This window comes from Periophthalmus magnuspinnatus, chromosome 1, assembly GCF_009829125.3.
Source record: "Periophthalmus magnuspinnatus isolate fPerMag1 chromosome 1, fPerMag1.2.pri, whole genome shotgun sequence".
Lineage (NCBI taxonomy): Eukaryota > Metazoa > Chordata > Actinopteri > Gobiiformes > Gobiidae > Periophthalmus > Periophthalmus magnuspinnatus.
This window is the reverse complement of record NC_047126.1, coordinates 8,925,628-8,939,156: the sequence shown is the minus strand read 5'-3', so window position 1 is coordinate 8,939,156 and position 13,529 is coordinate 8,925,628. Positions and strand designations below refer to the sequence as shown.

Genomic DNA, 13,529 nt, shown 5'->3' with positions numbered 1-13,529 from the left:
TGGACATAACATATGATTTATAATTTGAAGTATTTATAATTTTAAAGACAAAGTATGAAATAATGAAAAAGAAATCTGGTATTTTTAAAGGATATCTCTCAAAATATGAAAAAACAAACAAGCAATACAAGAAACACAAACATTTGAATATTTTATTTTTGTCACAATGGTGTAAAACGTTCTGTTTTCCTTGCAGCAGTGCCATATATCACCCCCCCCCCCCCCCCTGTGGGTTTTATAAACCACTGATGTGACCACATTGTTCGACTTCCTGATTCATTCATATTGTTCGATTGTGCTTAAAATTTCTTATCTATAGAATGTTAACACCCACTGATATAAAACATTGATGCAAGCTCACCTTCTTTAGACTGACTTAGTTGGACCCTGTTAGACCCTGGTACAGTCTCACCGTGTACTGCCTTTAACCCGACTGTATCACTGTAACCGACTAAAGATCTACAGAACGATCCCTGTGCCTCTGCGCCTGTTCTTCATGCAACAGAACAGAAATCAACATCACTTATTAACTCACTATGAAAGTGAGAAGAGTAGCTCACAAGCAGGAATACTGTTTAATGTTAAATAATATATTACTCAAGTAGAAGTAGGAGTCTGGAGAGTACTCTGCTAAAGTTCTACTAAATAAGCTGCATACACTGGGGTAACTTTATGAAAATGAAGTACTTTCGTGTCAGGATTACAGCTGAAATATTTTGCAATACTGCAGCACTGGGGCAAAGTTATTTTCATCAAACTTTACAATTTCTCTGAAAGTAACCGGAAACAAGAGAGAGAGAAAGACACAGAAACAGGAATTAGCTGGACATTTTCATTTTGCGCAAAAAAGGAACTTGTTATCAGAAGGAAAAGAAAGTCTACGCAGATCCTACAATGAAGCTCACTCTTTGGCTACTGCTGTGTTCATTTTTGTTTTGGATCAACATTGCAAGAGCAGACAATGGTATCTTTTCATATCATTAACGTTTTATACTTTTCTAGCATGGCAGTAGTTTTTTTATGTGTTTTTTATATGTCCTACATTATTCATATTTGACTCTTGGTGGCTTTTAGTGACGTTAGAATGTTGTTACCTCATCAAAAACATATTAGGAGTTGCGTTTTGTTTCTTTGAGTAATCCTTTATCTATTTAGTGTCTCCTAGCCTAAATATGCAGGGCGCTGTGTTAAACATGTGTGAGTGAAACAAAACACAACTCCAGGTATGTTTTTGACGAGGAAATTACATTATAGCATTAGATCAGATAATAGTGTGATAAGGGCCCTTTAATGTTGATTGTGTAATGTTTGTTGAAGTTTGTCCCAGACCTGAACTTGGGGACAACATCAAGGCGGAGGGGTTACAGCGATTCTACAACCCCGGTGAGCAGCTGGTGCTTTCCTGTGTACTGGGATATAAGCCCTCCTACGGCCTTCGCTACATCGTCTGCATGAACACCGGAATATGGTCAGCAACTAGATTTAGGTGTGAACGTGAGTGAATCTTTTCTTTATTTTTACAGCAAAATAACCATATGCTCCCCCCCATCTCAGTTCTGGTGCAGCCAGTATTTAGACGTGGATAATCATGTGATCTTGTATTAAAAGTCCTCGTATCAAAGTTCAACAAACAAGTTTACTCAGACAGTCTATCAAATAGTCCATTATAAATACATTTTATACAGTGTTGTTCTCTTCTGACAGATAGCGATGGCCAACCTACTTTTTCAGAGTGTACAGTGTTCGGTTTTATATTCATCAGCTGCTATGAAACGAAGGGCGAAGTGAAAAAGTGGATCTAAATGTTGCAAAGTAGAAGCTGAAGTCTGCAAGTGTATTATATCTCCATAATGTGAAATTCAAAGTGTTACTGATTGTCTTTAAATGTCTTAACTTCATGGGCCCAGCCTATCTTAGGGAGCTGCTGCAGCCTTATACTCCTCCCAGAGCTCTGAGGTCAGCTGTGCCTAAAGCTCGGCTCAAAACTAGGGGTGACAGGGCCTTTTCTGTGGCAGCCCCCAAATTGTGGAACAGTCTCCCTTTGTCTGTCCGATTATCTGAGTCTCTTACTCATTTTAAGTCTCGGCTCAAAACTCATCTTTTCTCCCTGGCTTTTAATACTGTCTAGATAGAATGTCTTGATATTTGCACTGTTATTGTATTTTATGCTCTTTTGTATAATGTAATTATACCTCATTGTGTGATGTTTTATGTGTTTAGTTATTTTATGTGAAGCACTTTGGTCAGCTGAGGTTGTTTTTAAATGTGCTATATAAATAAACTTGAATTGAATTGAATAATCTAGAACAGAGATGGAGTTTGCTTTGTTTCTATAATAAAACGATATTTTTTTTGTAATTTTAGGTAGGACGGTGCACTACTTTGTTTGTTTCTTAATGCTGATGATATTTCCATTGAATTGTGTGCAGCTGTGCAGTGCCCACACCCTGATCCTCCAGTGAATGGACAATTGCACTATGAAGACACACTATACGAGAACACCGTCAACTACACTTGTAACGATGGGTAAAAGCCTCATAACTGACAGCCCAGAGTAACGAATACAGAAATCATTGCTGTTTTGATTGTTTAAAAATCTATGTTTCTATCCTCTCTCAAAGGTTCAACTTGGTAGGTGCCAGAAGTGCTTCATGCCTTATTGACGGGAGATGGAGCGCAGAACAACCACTATGTGAACGTATGTCGCTCTGCTAACATCAGTACAGGAATGAAAGTTTTCTATAGGGCTACAATGTGTTTTTTTCTGTAGCGGTTTCCTGTGATCCTGCTCCAATCCCAAAGTTTGGCCTAATCGTTTATGATAAGATTATCAAAAGACACCAAAACATCCAGTTTGGCACCACTGGAACCTACAAGTGTCTGCCTCCATTTGCACTGTTTGGGAAAGAGAAAGCAGAGTGCACCGCCAGTGGCCAGTGGACCGAGACACCCCAATGTCGAGGTAGGGACCAGTGATATTATAGTTAGAATTTAATACGCCAACATGCTGTGGTGGAAGAAATACTCCATTTTGTTACTTAAGTAAAAGCACAGGTCCTGGAGAAACAAAAATACTGAAGTAAAAGTTAAAGTATCACATGAAAAAATCTACTTAAGTAAAATGTGTAATCCCTCAGTTGTCCAAGTATGATCCATAGAAAATAAATAAATAAATAAAAAATCTGTCACCTGGACAAAAACTCCAACAGTTGACAGTTACTTTTACTACTTAAAAAGAAGTATTTAAGTACCCCTTTAAAAATATACTGAAAGAGTAAAAATGTAAACATAGCTTGCACAGATATTGATTCTTATAAGGCTTAAAATGTAGTGATTTTGATACAGATTTGTTTGCTAGAATTTTTTCCTAGCTGTTTTCATTTGTATATATTTCTTTGATCAAATTATAAATTTTGAAAAAAACTGAACCTTTTCAGCTGCAGTAAAAACACGTTTACTTCTAAATGTTAAAAATGTAGTGGAGCAGATAATACAGATACCTGCTGTCAAAGTTCCCTCTAATTTTTCACGAGTCTGAGCAAACACACAAACTCCCGGAGCGTCCCATGGACCAGTGTGAGGAACATCAGACGTGCGCACTGTGGTCATGCTGCATCGCATCCATCCAAGTTAAATGGTTTATTAAAAGAATCAAATTACATTTCTGTTATAAGACTTTTAATTAAGTGCTTTAGCCCACTTATACAATGAAAATGACAAAAATCTTGCTTATGCGCTGTGTAGTAAGTTAATGCTATTGGAAGTATAAATATTTAATATTAACATTTTTATGATAAAGCTCTGACTTGTATTATGAGTATAAGCCATTGTGTGGAGCTTTTTTTGCACTGAGTGAGATTGTCCTACTGTGGTCTGGGAGACAGTCCGTCAATAATGTGTATTTGTATATAAAATATATTCAAAACAAGTGGTATGGGTCAAAATAAATATATATTTACAAACCACACACTGCAAACAGTGAACAAACACACACACTTCAAAATGTAAACAAACACACACTGGAAACTAAGACCACACTGTACATGATTGTACAGTGAGACACTCATTCTGCTACAGTGGCTCAGTGGAGTCCCGCTCGGACCAACTTCTGTCATTGTGTCCTTAGGCAAGACACTTCGCGCATTGGCATTAGCTAATGCTAATGATTACGCATGATATATCTGACCCACAATTAAGTCAATAGCAGAATAAACCACGCTTACCGATCAGGAACAGCATCCAGTCCATCAAATCATCAGGTCCTCTGCTCCTGAGTCCATCATGAGATCTTCACTCGGTTCCACGAACCGCTCCGGGTCCGAGATGCCTCTAGTTTAACTTGTACAAACATCCACAGTGTCCTCGGTCGCGTACTTCCTTTGTTTTGTCCGTTTCGTCATGTTTAAAACGCAAAACTGCTACAAAACAGTGCGTAACAGTGCGCCCGAGAGCGGGCCGTCGGAACGTTAAGGGGTTAAACACTTAGCATCATTAGCATCATTAGCATCATTAGCATCATTAGCATCATTAGCATCATTAGCATCATTAGCATCATTAGCATCATTAGCGAGTTTTCGGTCCACATCGGCCACATCGGCTAAACCTCTGGTAGCGGCGCATGAGGAGCCTGTCAATGACGTTAATAAACTGCGCAAATCCGTATGTGAATCACATCATTGTCTGGAGCAGCTCGTCCCCGGTCACACTCACTGACTCACATTGAAAAATAGCGCAGAATGAATTGCTGTGTGTTTATTTTATTTTCAATTCCGGTTTGATTTTTTTTGTGCGCAGCACAGATTTTCTGTGCGCGGAGACCGTGTCAGCAGTGCGCAATTGCGCACGCGCGCAGCTTGGAGGGAACAGTGCCTGCTGTCAAATGTAGTGAAGTTAAAATATTTACTACCTGTAGTTTGTTACATTCCACGACTCTAAACATGAGGCCTTTTCTTTGTAGAGGTGAACTGCCCTCCACCAGAGAACATTGAGCATGGCTACATGTCAATCAGCCAAAAGAGAGACTTTGATTACACTGAGATGATCAAATATGGATGTGATGGTGACTATGTACTCGATGGACCGCAGGATATTGTCTGTGAGAAGACCGGGGAATGGTCTGAAAAGCCATCATGCAAAGGTAAGAAACTTCATCTTAGTATAAGTATTATGACATTATTATCTTATTTCTATTATACAATCCACTCTGTGACATACAGCTCCGTGCAGCGTTGAGATTAGAAGAGGAAGAATCATGTACAAAGAGAACAAAATTTGGATTGAAAATTTCGAACCCAAGCAAATTTTACATGGAGAAATTTTGTCCGTTTACTGCCTGGATGAAGACAAAAAGTGTGGATATGCAACTCCAGCTCAATGTGATGATGGAAACCTTCAGCTTCCTACCTGCTTTCAGGGTAATGCAAACTCATGTAAGATGTAATAGATGAATGTTTGGTGTTGATGTTTTAAATGTGTCTTTTCCCCCCAGAGCCCAATGTATTGACGTATCTTGTAAAATCAAGTCTTCCATCAGAAATTCAACAGTGTTAAAGTCATGTGAGCTGGCCGGAGAATATCATCTGCCCTTTTTGTTCATTTTTGTCCATTTCAGAAAAATGTGCTTATTCTTCATTTCTGTGAATTACTACTTCTCTTTTTTCTTTAAACTTATTGTTTACTGCAAGATTTACATAATTAAATGGACATGCATATTGCTGTATATTCTATTATTAAGGCATTTTTGAAGCCTACTGAGGCTACATCTCAGCCTGTTCTTTCTCTCTTTATTATTTATTTGTCAGGGACCATGTACAAATTCATTCATCTTACTAAAAAATATATGTTTTGTACCAGATTTAGCTACTGTTACTTTCCATCTGGGGTCCTTGAGCAGATGAACATTGTAAGACTAACAGTTCATTATTAACATTATCAGTAAAATACAATAGAATGTCACCAAGCCCATTACACGATATTTTCTACAGTCCAACAGATATTAAAGATCATTATGTGCAAGTTTCTGCAGTGAAATACAGAACAACACAGATGAACCAGACTGATGTGGACACACTTGATTATCTAAAATGTGCTTTTTAAAATTTCTAGTAAAATTTGTAAAATCTACAGACAATTTTAGACCAAAGGGAGTCTGGATCTGATTCCACTGTCTGATGGTTTCAAAAGAAAAGACCAACTGAGCAAAGGCGATGGGGTTAGACTAAACCAGTGCCATATGAACCTTCACGCACTCTGAAGACCTCAGGGACTGGACTCCTGCTTTAATCCTGATGTAGTCCTGGGTTAGTTCTGGTTTAATCCCGGTCTCCAGCTGGTGCCCAGAGTCAGGACTAAACAAGGAGAATCGGTGTTTCAGTTTTATGAAGATGTGAGACAGGCCTCTACTTTGACCTCTACTAAATCCAACCTCAAAACGGTTCAGTTTAGCTGTGCATATGACTGAAAGATTTTTATTCTGCTTTTGTTTCTCTTTTAAAGATGCTACATGTCGTTTTATACCCAAAAAGACCATGATATTTCTTCTTATTATACCTTTTTCTCAGTCTATATTTGCACTGATGAGTTGATTGACACTTTTACTGTCCACTGTGACTGTCCCTTTAAATCTGTGACTATCACGTGATGTGCGTTCGTGCGTTGTCCATGGCAACAGATTAGAACTGTTCCAGAGTCGCCGGTTTTTATAATCTTCTGAACCTACAGCCACGCTTCTGGACGCCTGTTGTCTTGTTAAGATTATATTATATGATTATAGTGCCTCCATGGAGGGCCCCCGCTAGATGGCGCTGCTGTTCCGTTTAATGTTAGAACTCTCGTGGGTAAAGGTTACTTCTCGCGAGATTCTGTTGGCTGGTGGCGGATCGTGTAAAACTTACACTCAGCAGTAGAGGGCGGTAATGCGCTTACTCTACGGATGCCCTGCCGTTACAAACCATTAAGAAGAAGAATATTGTAGGTCTTACTTCTCTTGAACTCCAGCATGGCTGCGCTGTACGAGGGATACACGTTGTGCGGGCTTGTCCCAGCTCAAAATCTCACATCTTCAGGAGTACATGGCATCAAATCAGAGAGGGATGACGACCATGTGCTGATTACGGACTCAGCCAGATCAGTCACTTTGTACAAGGTAAATTAACCTTTTTTTTAACCTAAGTGGCAAACGGCTCTGAAGCTACATGGGTTAGCATCAATAACTCTTTTTGATGGATGCAACCCCAGAAAGCGTCAGATTGTGCTAGCTACTCGTGTGTGTATTGTTAGTGCTTGGTGTATGAGAGAAAGCATGAGAGTTGGTTGATTTAGTTGGCCACATGGACGCTGCTAACGCCCCTCGTGTTGGCCTCTTACTGCATTGCTTCACACGCCTATATGTGCCATCTCGTGTTTTTGTGCTTTCAGGTTTCAGATCAGAAACCCCTGTGCAGCTGGACTGTAAAACAGGGTCGAAGTTTGACCTGCCCAGTAGTTTATAACTCCATTACAAAAGAATATGTCGCAGTTTCAGACAACAAGGTAACAGGCCATCAAAACTCACTTCACAGTGCCCAATGAAGAGCTGAAATGATTTGTCATACCAATACTAAAATGTCTAAAGATGCAGTTAACATGTTTTACAATGTTGCAGGTCATTCAAATTTGGAAGGAAGATGACATAAGTTTAGATAAGGCGTTTAAAGCAACCGTGAGTGTTTGTCTTGAAATGTATATCAAATTAATGTTATTTTGTGAAATTGACTGACTTGGATTTCCTTCTCTACAGCTGTCTTCAGATGTGTGGCAGGTCCACAGTACACAGGGGGCAGAGCCTGTGGTTTTGTTTCAAAGAGGAGCTGTAAGATTCTTGGATTCCATATTGGCTGCACCGCAACAAACCGTGGAGGATGTTTTGGCTCACGAAGAAGACCTCAGGTAAATGCAATTGGTGTTTTTAGTTTTCTGCTCTGGTTAATCTGCAAACATCACATGGATATCATATTGAGTTACATTAAGTTGGTTGGTAAGATTTGGTTTTTGATTTTCAAGTATGGTCCAAGGTTCCCTCTCCTTACAGCTGCTGAGTGCTGTTAGAGGAATGAAAAACTTTGGGAAATGAACTACTGCTCTCCACTGTGACAGGGCACTCAATTGCTGTTTACAATCTAAAAGCAGTATACAAATTATGATGCATCACTGTTTAACATTTGAAATAATGCATTCATTCATTTTGTGAGCCTATTTATTGATGTATTCTCTTTTTTGTAGGTGGAGCACTCATTTGGTTGCAGACTCTCAGCATTGTGTCATTTTCACAACAGAGCAGGTAACTGATCTCATTGAGGTTTTTTTTTTTTGTTTTTTTTTTTTTTTAATGCAACAAATATCAAATTTGCCTTTTGGTTTTATCAACAGAAGGGTGACCACTTCCTGTACCTGCAGCGGCTGAACCCAAACAGTCTTCAGAAATACCGTCTTGAAAGAGAGGAGCTCGGTCTCTGTCCTCTGAGCTTCTCTGTTGCCCTCAGAGAGAAGCATATCTGCTTACTTTACCTCTGTAAGATATTACCTTGTGTTCAAGACGTGTAGAGCTGGATGATCAAACATCTTCTGGCCTTTAACATTTCATACTTTATCAACTGTTCTGCTGCCAAACCACTTTAAGCCCCTCCCCTGTGATGTCAAACAGCCGTTGGTATGGAGATTATCAACAGTACAGTGGCAACACTGTTTTGATAACCATTATATCAAAATTACTGAAACTGTCATTTTTATTTTTATTTTGAAAAAGAGAAATGGATTTACAGCTGTCTGTGCCCACTTTGAAAATCCAACCAATCACAACAGTTGCCTGACAGCCCTGTCAGAATGAAATTCAGCTCAGTTGATGTGTCAAGAACAAGCTTTATTCTTACATTTCTAGGTGCTTTTTATGAAGTATGAATTGGCCTGTAGTCTGTTGTCTTAGTCCAACCATAATTTTTCCTTTGTTTCCCCAACTATGCTGCATTATTGTTAGATCCCAACGGTCGTGTGTATCAGAGTGTCGTGCCTCTGCGAGCTGTGGGTAGTGATGATGGATCTCAGACCCTTACTCTGCCCCGGACTCTGCTCCTGAGCCTCTCTGTGGGGGAGGGGCATCTGGAGGCTGCATCTGCCCTGATACTGGATGAAGCGCATGTTGCTGTTGTAGGTGTCCCACACCCCTCTGCTGGAGCTGGCAAAGGTGATGTTCATTAACAACATTGTTTTTATGGAAATGTTATTGACTGTTTTATTATGATTCTGCAGATTTTCTCTGCATCTGGAATATACATTTTCAGACTCTTCAGGCTGGAAAAGAGATGGCTGGTAAAATCTATGGCCAGGTAGGATAATATTACGTTTATAACACAATGTTTTACCATTGTCCATGTTGTTCACATCTTTGGCCTCCATTGGTGAGTCCAAGGTTCCCTCTCCTCTCAGCTGCCAGTGCTGACTGAGGACTGTATAACTTTGGTAGAGTATCTACTGCTCTCCACTGTGAAAGGGCAGTCTGTGTCTGTTCACAACTTAACAGCAGCGTACACATGCACATAACTGAAATGTTTAAGAGGCTAATAAATTGTACCCCCTCTGCTTCAGCTTTGGAGATTCTCGAACAAGCTATTCATTCCTCATGGGAAATCCCTCTCGGTAATCCGTTATGAGTGCCCCAAGTCTTGCCTGGCCATTGCTGTGGGAAAAATGAGGCAGGCCAGGATTGAAGGTGAGCAGGAACTGTCCTGGTCTTTATAACAAATACGGAAAACAATTGAAAAATATGAATACACTGTTTGCCTCACAGAATGCAAAGGCCCTTCTTCTGTACCCTCGTGGAGTAATGTATTGCATGGGGAGAAAGTGGAACCACCCAGAACAGCAGATGCCAGAAAAACGGTATTTTAGATTTCATTTATATTTGCATGGTGACCTGATGAAGCTGATGCATTATATGTGCAAATGTGCCCTGTTTATCTTGAACACCAGCCTTAAAGATGTATCCAAGGTTCCCTCTCCTCTCAGCTACTCTGTGCTTTTTGAGGAATGAAAAACCATTGGGAGAATATTTACTGCTCTCCACTGTGATGGGGCGTTATCTCTTCTCACAACTAATCTGCAGTGCACATTTTTATGATACCCATCACAATAAACCGCATAAGGCCTCATGCAGCAGTAGTTACAATGTTAATATTTATTTCCAGAGAATGAGTCGAAGAACCCAGTCAGCGCCTTCTCTGTCAATAGAACAGATTTTGGAGCTAATAAAGGTACGTTGCACTATCTGCCTTCATGAGTGCATCAAGACAGACACATGACACATTTTGCATTTTACAGACTGAGCCCGTGGAGAAAGTGCAGCAAGAAGTGGGAGCTTTTATCTCCAGCTCAAACACCACAGACCTTCAGCTGGTCGCGGGACGGCTTGCTTCTGCTCTTGTGTCCAGGAGTTTGGCAGACTTGACGTTCTACACTGGTGGCCTCCTGTCACAGCTGGTTCAGTCACGGAATCTCTGCTATAGGTCAGTACTTGGGTTTATACACAGATGATAAAGAAAGATGTACTCAATGAAACTGTTTGTTATAGCATTTGCCCAGACCTTCTCCTCCTGGCTTTGGAGAAAAGAGACTACTTTCTGTGTCAGCTCTGCTTGCAGTTCTTTCCCGATATCCCTGAAGCGATCACCTGTGCATGTCTAAAGGCCTTTATCAGGTAAATAGTCATTCCATATTTGCCATTTGTAGCACTTAAATAAGCATAAAAATATAAAACTTTCTTTCTTTGCAGTATGACAGACAGCGATGCAAATATTTTAAATTTGGATCCTGCTAGTGTCTCATTCATGGATATGTTGATCACTAAAGACAATGCACAGGATGGCTCGCAAAATGGTTGTAGTTATACCTCAGTAAAGAATGATTCATTAGAAATTATGGACGGAGCAGTCCCAAAGGAGAACACACAGACTCCACTTGAGGAAACCTGTCCAGTCAGCTTAAATAAGGCTGTCCTGTTGTATCCTTTTGTTTTGTATCAACTAAATACAAAAGGATATGCCTTACTTTTTTGGGTTTTTTATTTAATTTTGCTTAACTAAAGCTCCACAGAAATGAAATCTTGCAGGCGTCATACAGTGAAAATTGCCTACTTCCACACCTCAAAGACCTGTCTTCCCAGCATGCTCTTGTGAGTAATCTGGCAATTTGCAATCTACCAATATGCTTATTCAACAGTTCAATTGTATTTGTTTCTCTGATTATCCAGGTCTTCCTTCAGTATCTTCAATTTCTTTATTTGAAATATTCCCAGGATGCCTTTCCACAGAGAAAAGAATTGAGATCACCCACATTAAATCAGGTTTGTGTCTTGGTGCCCATCTTACTCCTACTTTCATATCCAAGACCTTTTTTGATGTTCTTGATACAATATTTTAGTAGAACAATATGCAAAAGTTATATTTGAACCAGTACAGCTAAATCTGTACTGTCTACATATAATTATAAACCATTTTCTGTATAATGAAGTGTGTTGGGATGCTAGTTGTTAACTTCAGTCACAGCAAAACTCCACTCTGATCTCCATTGTTGTGAAAATCAACCAGTCAATAATTGGGATGCTTAGAATGCATAGGGCAAGTGAGGAATAACTTTGGACCACTGCAAAATGAACTAGTACAGTTTTTTCATATTTTTCAAGTAGTAACTATAGGTACAGCACCTTTTAAAAAAAAATGAATTAGACATGACCCAACTGTATCTCCAGGTATAAACCAGACATCAATTCTCTTACTAGTAACAATTTGGGTAACCATCTTGAGAACCAAAGTGGCACCAGCAAGCAACCCAGGTTCAGTTGTGATTGTAATACTTTTTTTTTTTTTTTTTTTAACCAACTACATACAGTTCCTTAATAGTCTCTGCATCAACTGTTTGCCTCAGTTTGTAATGCAAACTTTTAAGTTCATTTTTAGATGCTCAAATTGTGTAAAGACCATTTCCAAGGTTCCCTCTCCTCTCAGCTGCTCAGTGCTTTTTGAGGAATGAAAAACCATTGGGAGAATATCTACTGCTCTCCACTGTGATGGGGCGTCATCCCTTTTCACAACTAATCTGCAGTGTACACATCATTACTCCTAAACAAGTCAATGGAAGCCTCAAAATTGTGGCAATCACTTGTCTTTTCATTGCAGGTAATGGACTGGGTATGCATGGTACTAGATACCCATTTTACAGTTTTAGTGATGACTCCAGAGGCCAAGGGGTTACTTTTTAAACTGCACACCTTTGTGAAGTCTCAGGTAAATGTCCAAAATGTGTTTATATAATTATAAAAGTGAAGTGCATCATTAACCTACTTTCTTCTCTCAGGTGAAACTGTTTTCTGAGCTCGGAAAGATCGGGAGCAGCCTCCAGGAGATCAATAAAATGAAAGCAAAAAAGGAGATTGGACAATATTCAATAGAAATCATAGAGTTGTACTGACGCGAACACTACAATAGCTAAAATAAATGTTCCATTTTTATAATATAACAATGCTTTTGAATATAACAAATTGCACAAATGTGTCTCAGTTTGTATCTGTTTCTTTTAATTGTTAAACATTTCAATGTTTTAAGAAGCTTTTGTTTTTTAATAGATTTCCAGTTGGCTTATTCAGTTTGTTTACGTGCTCACACACTTTCCGTCTGTGTCTGGAGGAGCCACAGGCGCAGATTGCCCTGCAGCATGGCACTTGTACCTCAACAAGTAGCGGCTTATAGGCCTAATATGTGACGTGAATACACGGAATCAAAAACCACAGATTTTGCAACGCAATTGCAGATTGTGGAAGTTTTTTGTTTTTTTGTTTTGGTCGGAAGGCAATTGTCAAACACTTGTTTTCTTAAACTATTTTATTGAAGCCCTTCAATGATGCGCTAAAGTAACATGTAAAGTAACAGGCAAACACTTGTGGCGATGGTCGCATTGACTTATGCAGTCACCAGAAAATCAGTCTACAACAAACCGAAACCGCGTGAGCACCACTAATGGAAGTGTTGGAAGAGCATGCAACTAAATTTATGAACTAAAAGCTCGCAGCATTTGTAGCTATTGTGGAAACATGTCACGTGACCACGCAGTGCGCGAGTGTCCGTCAAGTGTCGAACATGAAGCACTTCCGCCTCAGGCCACGCGCTCTGGATCTGTGTAAATGTGTCTGTCAAACACATTTACACAGATCAAGGACAGTGAAGACTTTAAGGCTCAAGTCTCACCGTCTCGACAGTAGATTAGTGACCACAGATTTTCACACGTAAAATAATGTTCTGTGAGGCTGCAGTAAACACATTGAATAAGACTCTCAGCCTGATCATACCTCTGTTTTATTGTGAAACAGGTCAAATGTGTTCTCAACACATTTTTATATTTACTTTGCACTGTCCATGTATCAAAGCAGGAGCTCTGATTCATGGACAATGTAAATTAACAAAGTTAAAAGTGCAAAAGGGTTTTCTGCTTTGGCTGCTTTACTCTGA

The 13,529-nt window shown here is 39.5% G+C and overlaps 2 protein-coding genes across 2 annotated transcripts; both read left to right on the top strand.

Annotated features, from left to right (window-relative positions):
* The first annotated feature begins 702 nt into the window (after nucleotides 1–702).
* LOC117373936 (beta-2-glycoprotein 1-like) lies at nucleotides 703–5,714 on the top strand. The gene is made up of 8 exons (XM_033970065.2): nucleotides 703–964; nucleotides 1,318–1,494; nucleotides 2,430–2,526; nucleotides 2,622–2,698; nucleotides 2,771–2,962; nucleotides 4,958–5,137; nucleotides 5,217–5,414; nucleotides 5,489–5,714. The coding sequence occupies exons 1-8, from the start codon at nucleotides 895–897 to the stop codon at nucleotides 5,548–5,550; spliced, it is 1,053 nt and encodes a 350-aa protein (XP_033825956.2). The 5' UTR covers nucleotides 703–894; the 3' UTR covers nucleotides 5,551–5,714.
* Nucleotides 5,715–6,951: 1,237 nt separating this feature from the next.
* nol11 (nucleolar protein 11) lies at nucleotides 6,952–12,625 on the top strand. The gene is made up of 18 exons (XM_033972426.2): nucleotides 6,952–7,144; nucleotides 7,417–7,530; nucleotides 7,643–7,699; nucleotides 7,778–7,926; nucleotides 8,260–8,317; nucleotides 8,407–8,548; nucleotides 9,011–9,217; nucleotides 9,283–9,359; nucleotides 9,619–9,742; nucleotides 9,821–9,912; nucleotides 10,218–10,283; nucleotides 10,351–10,535; nucleotides 10,601–10,726; nucleotides 10,802–11,029; nucleotides 11,122–11,200; nucleotides 11,279–11,371; nucleotides 12,204–12,311; nucleotides 12,382–12,625. Exons 1-18 carry the CDS (start codon nucleotides 6,998–7,000, stop codon nucleotides 12,493–12,495), a joined length of 2,166 nt encoding a protein of 721 aa, XP_033828317.1. The 5' UTR covers nucleotides 6,952–6,997; the 3' UTR covers nucleotides 12,496–12,625.
* Nucleotides 12,626–13,529: the final 904 nt, after the last annotated feature.

What these genes read in the sequence shown, in the direction of transcription:
- LOC117373936 (XM_033970065.2), top strand. Translation starts at nt 895, where the DNA reads ATGAAGCTCACTCTTTGGCTACTGCTGTGTTCATTTTTGTTTTGGATC. An exon ending in AGAACAACCACTATGTGAAC is followed by an intron (nt 2,699 to 2,770) that starts GTATGTCGCTCT and finishes TTTTTTCTGTAG; the next exon opens with CGGTTTCCTGTGATCCTGCT. An exon ending in TGAAAAGCCATCATGCAAAG is followed by an intron (nt 5,138 to 5,216) that starts GTAAGAAACTTC and finishes TGTGACATACAG; the next exon opens with CTCCGTGCAGCGTTGAGATT.
- nol11 (XM_033972426.2), top strand. Translation starts at nt 6,998, where the DNA reads ATGGCTGCGCTGTACGAGGGATACACGTTGTGCGGGCTTGTCCCAGCT. An exon ending in ATAAGGCGTTTAAAGCAACC is followed by an intron (nt 7,700 to 7,777) that starts GTGAGTGTTTGT and finishes CCTTCTCTACAG; the next exon opens with CTGTCTTCAGATGTGTGGCA. An exon ending in GAGGCAGGCCAGGATTGAAG is followed by an intron (nt 9,743 to 9,820) that starts GTGAGCAGGAAC and finishes TTTGCCTCACAG; the next exon opens with AATGCAAAGGCCCTTCTTCT.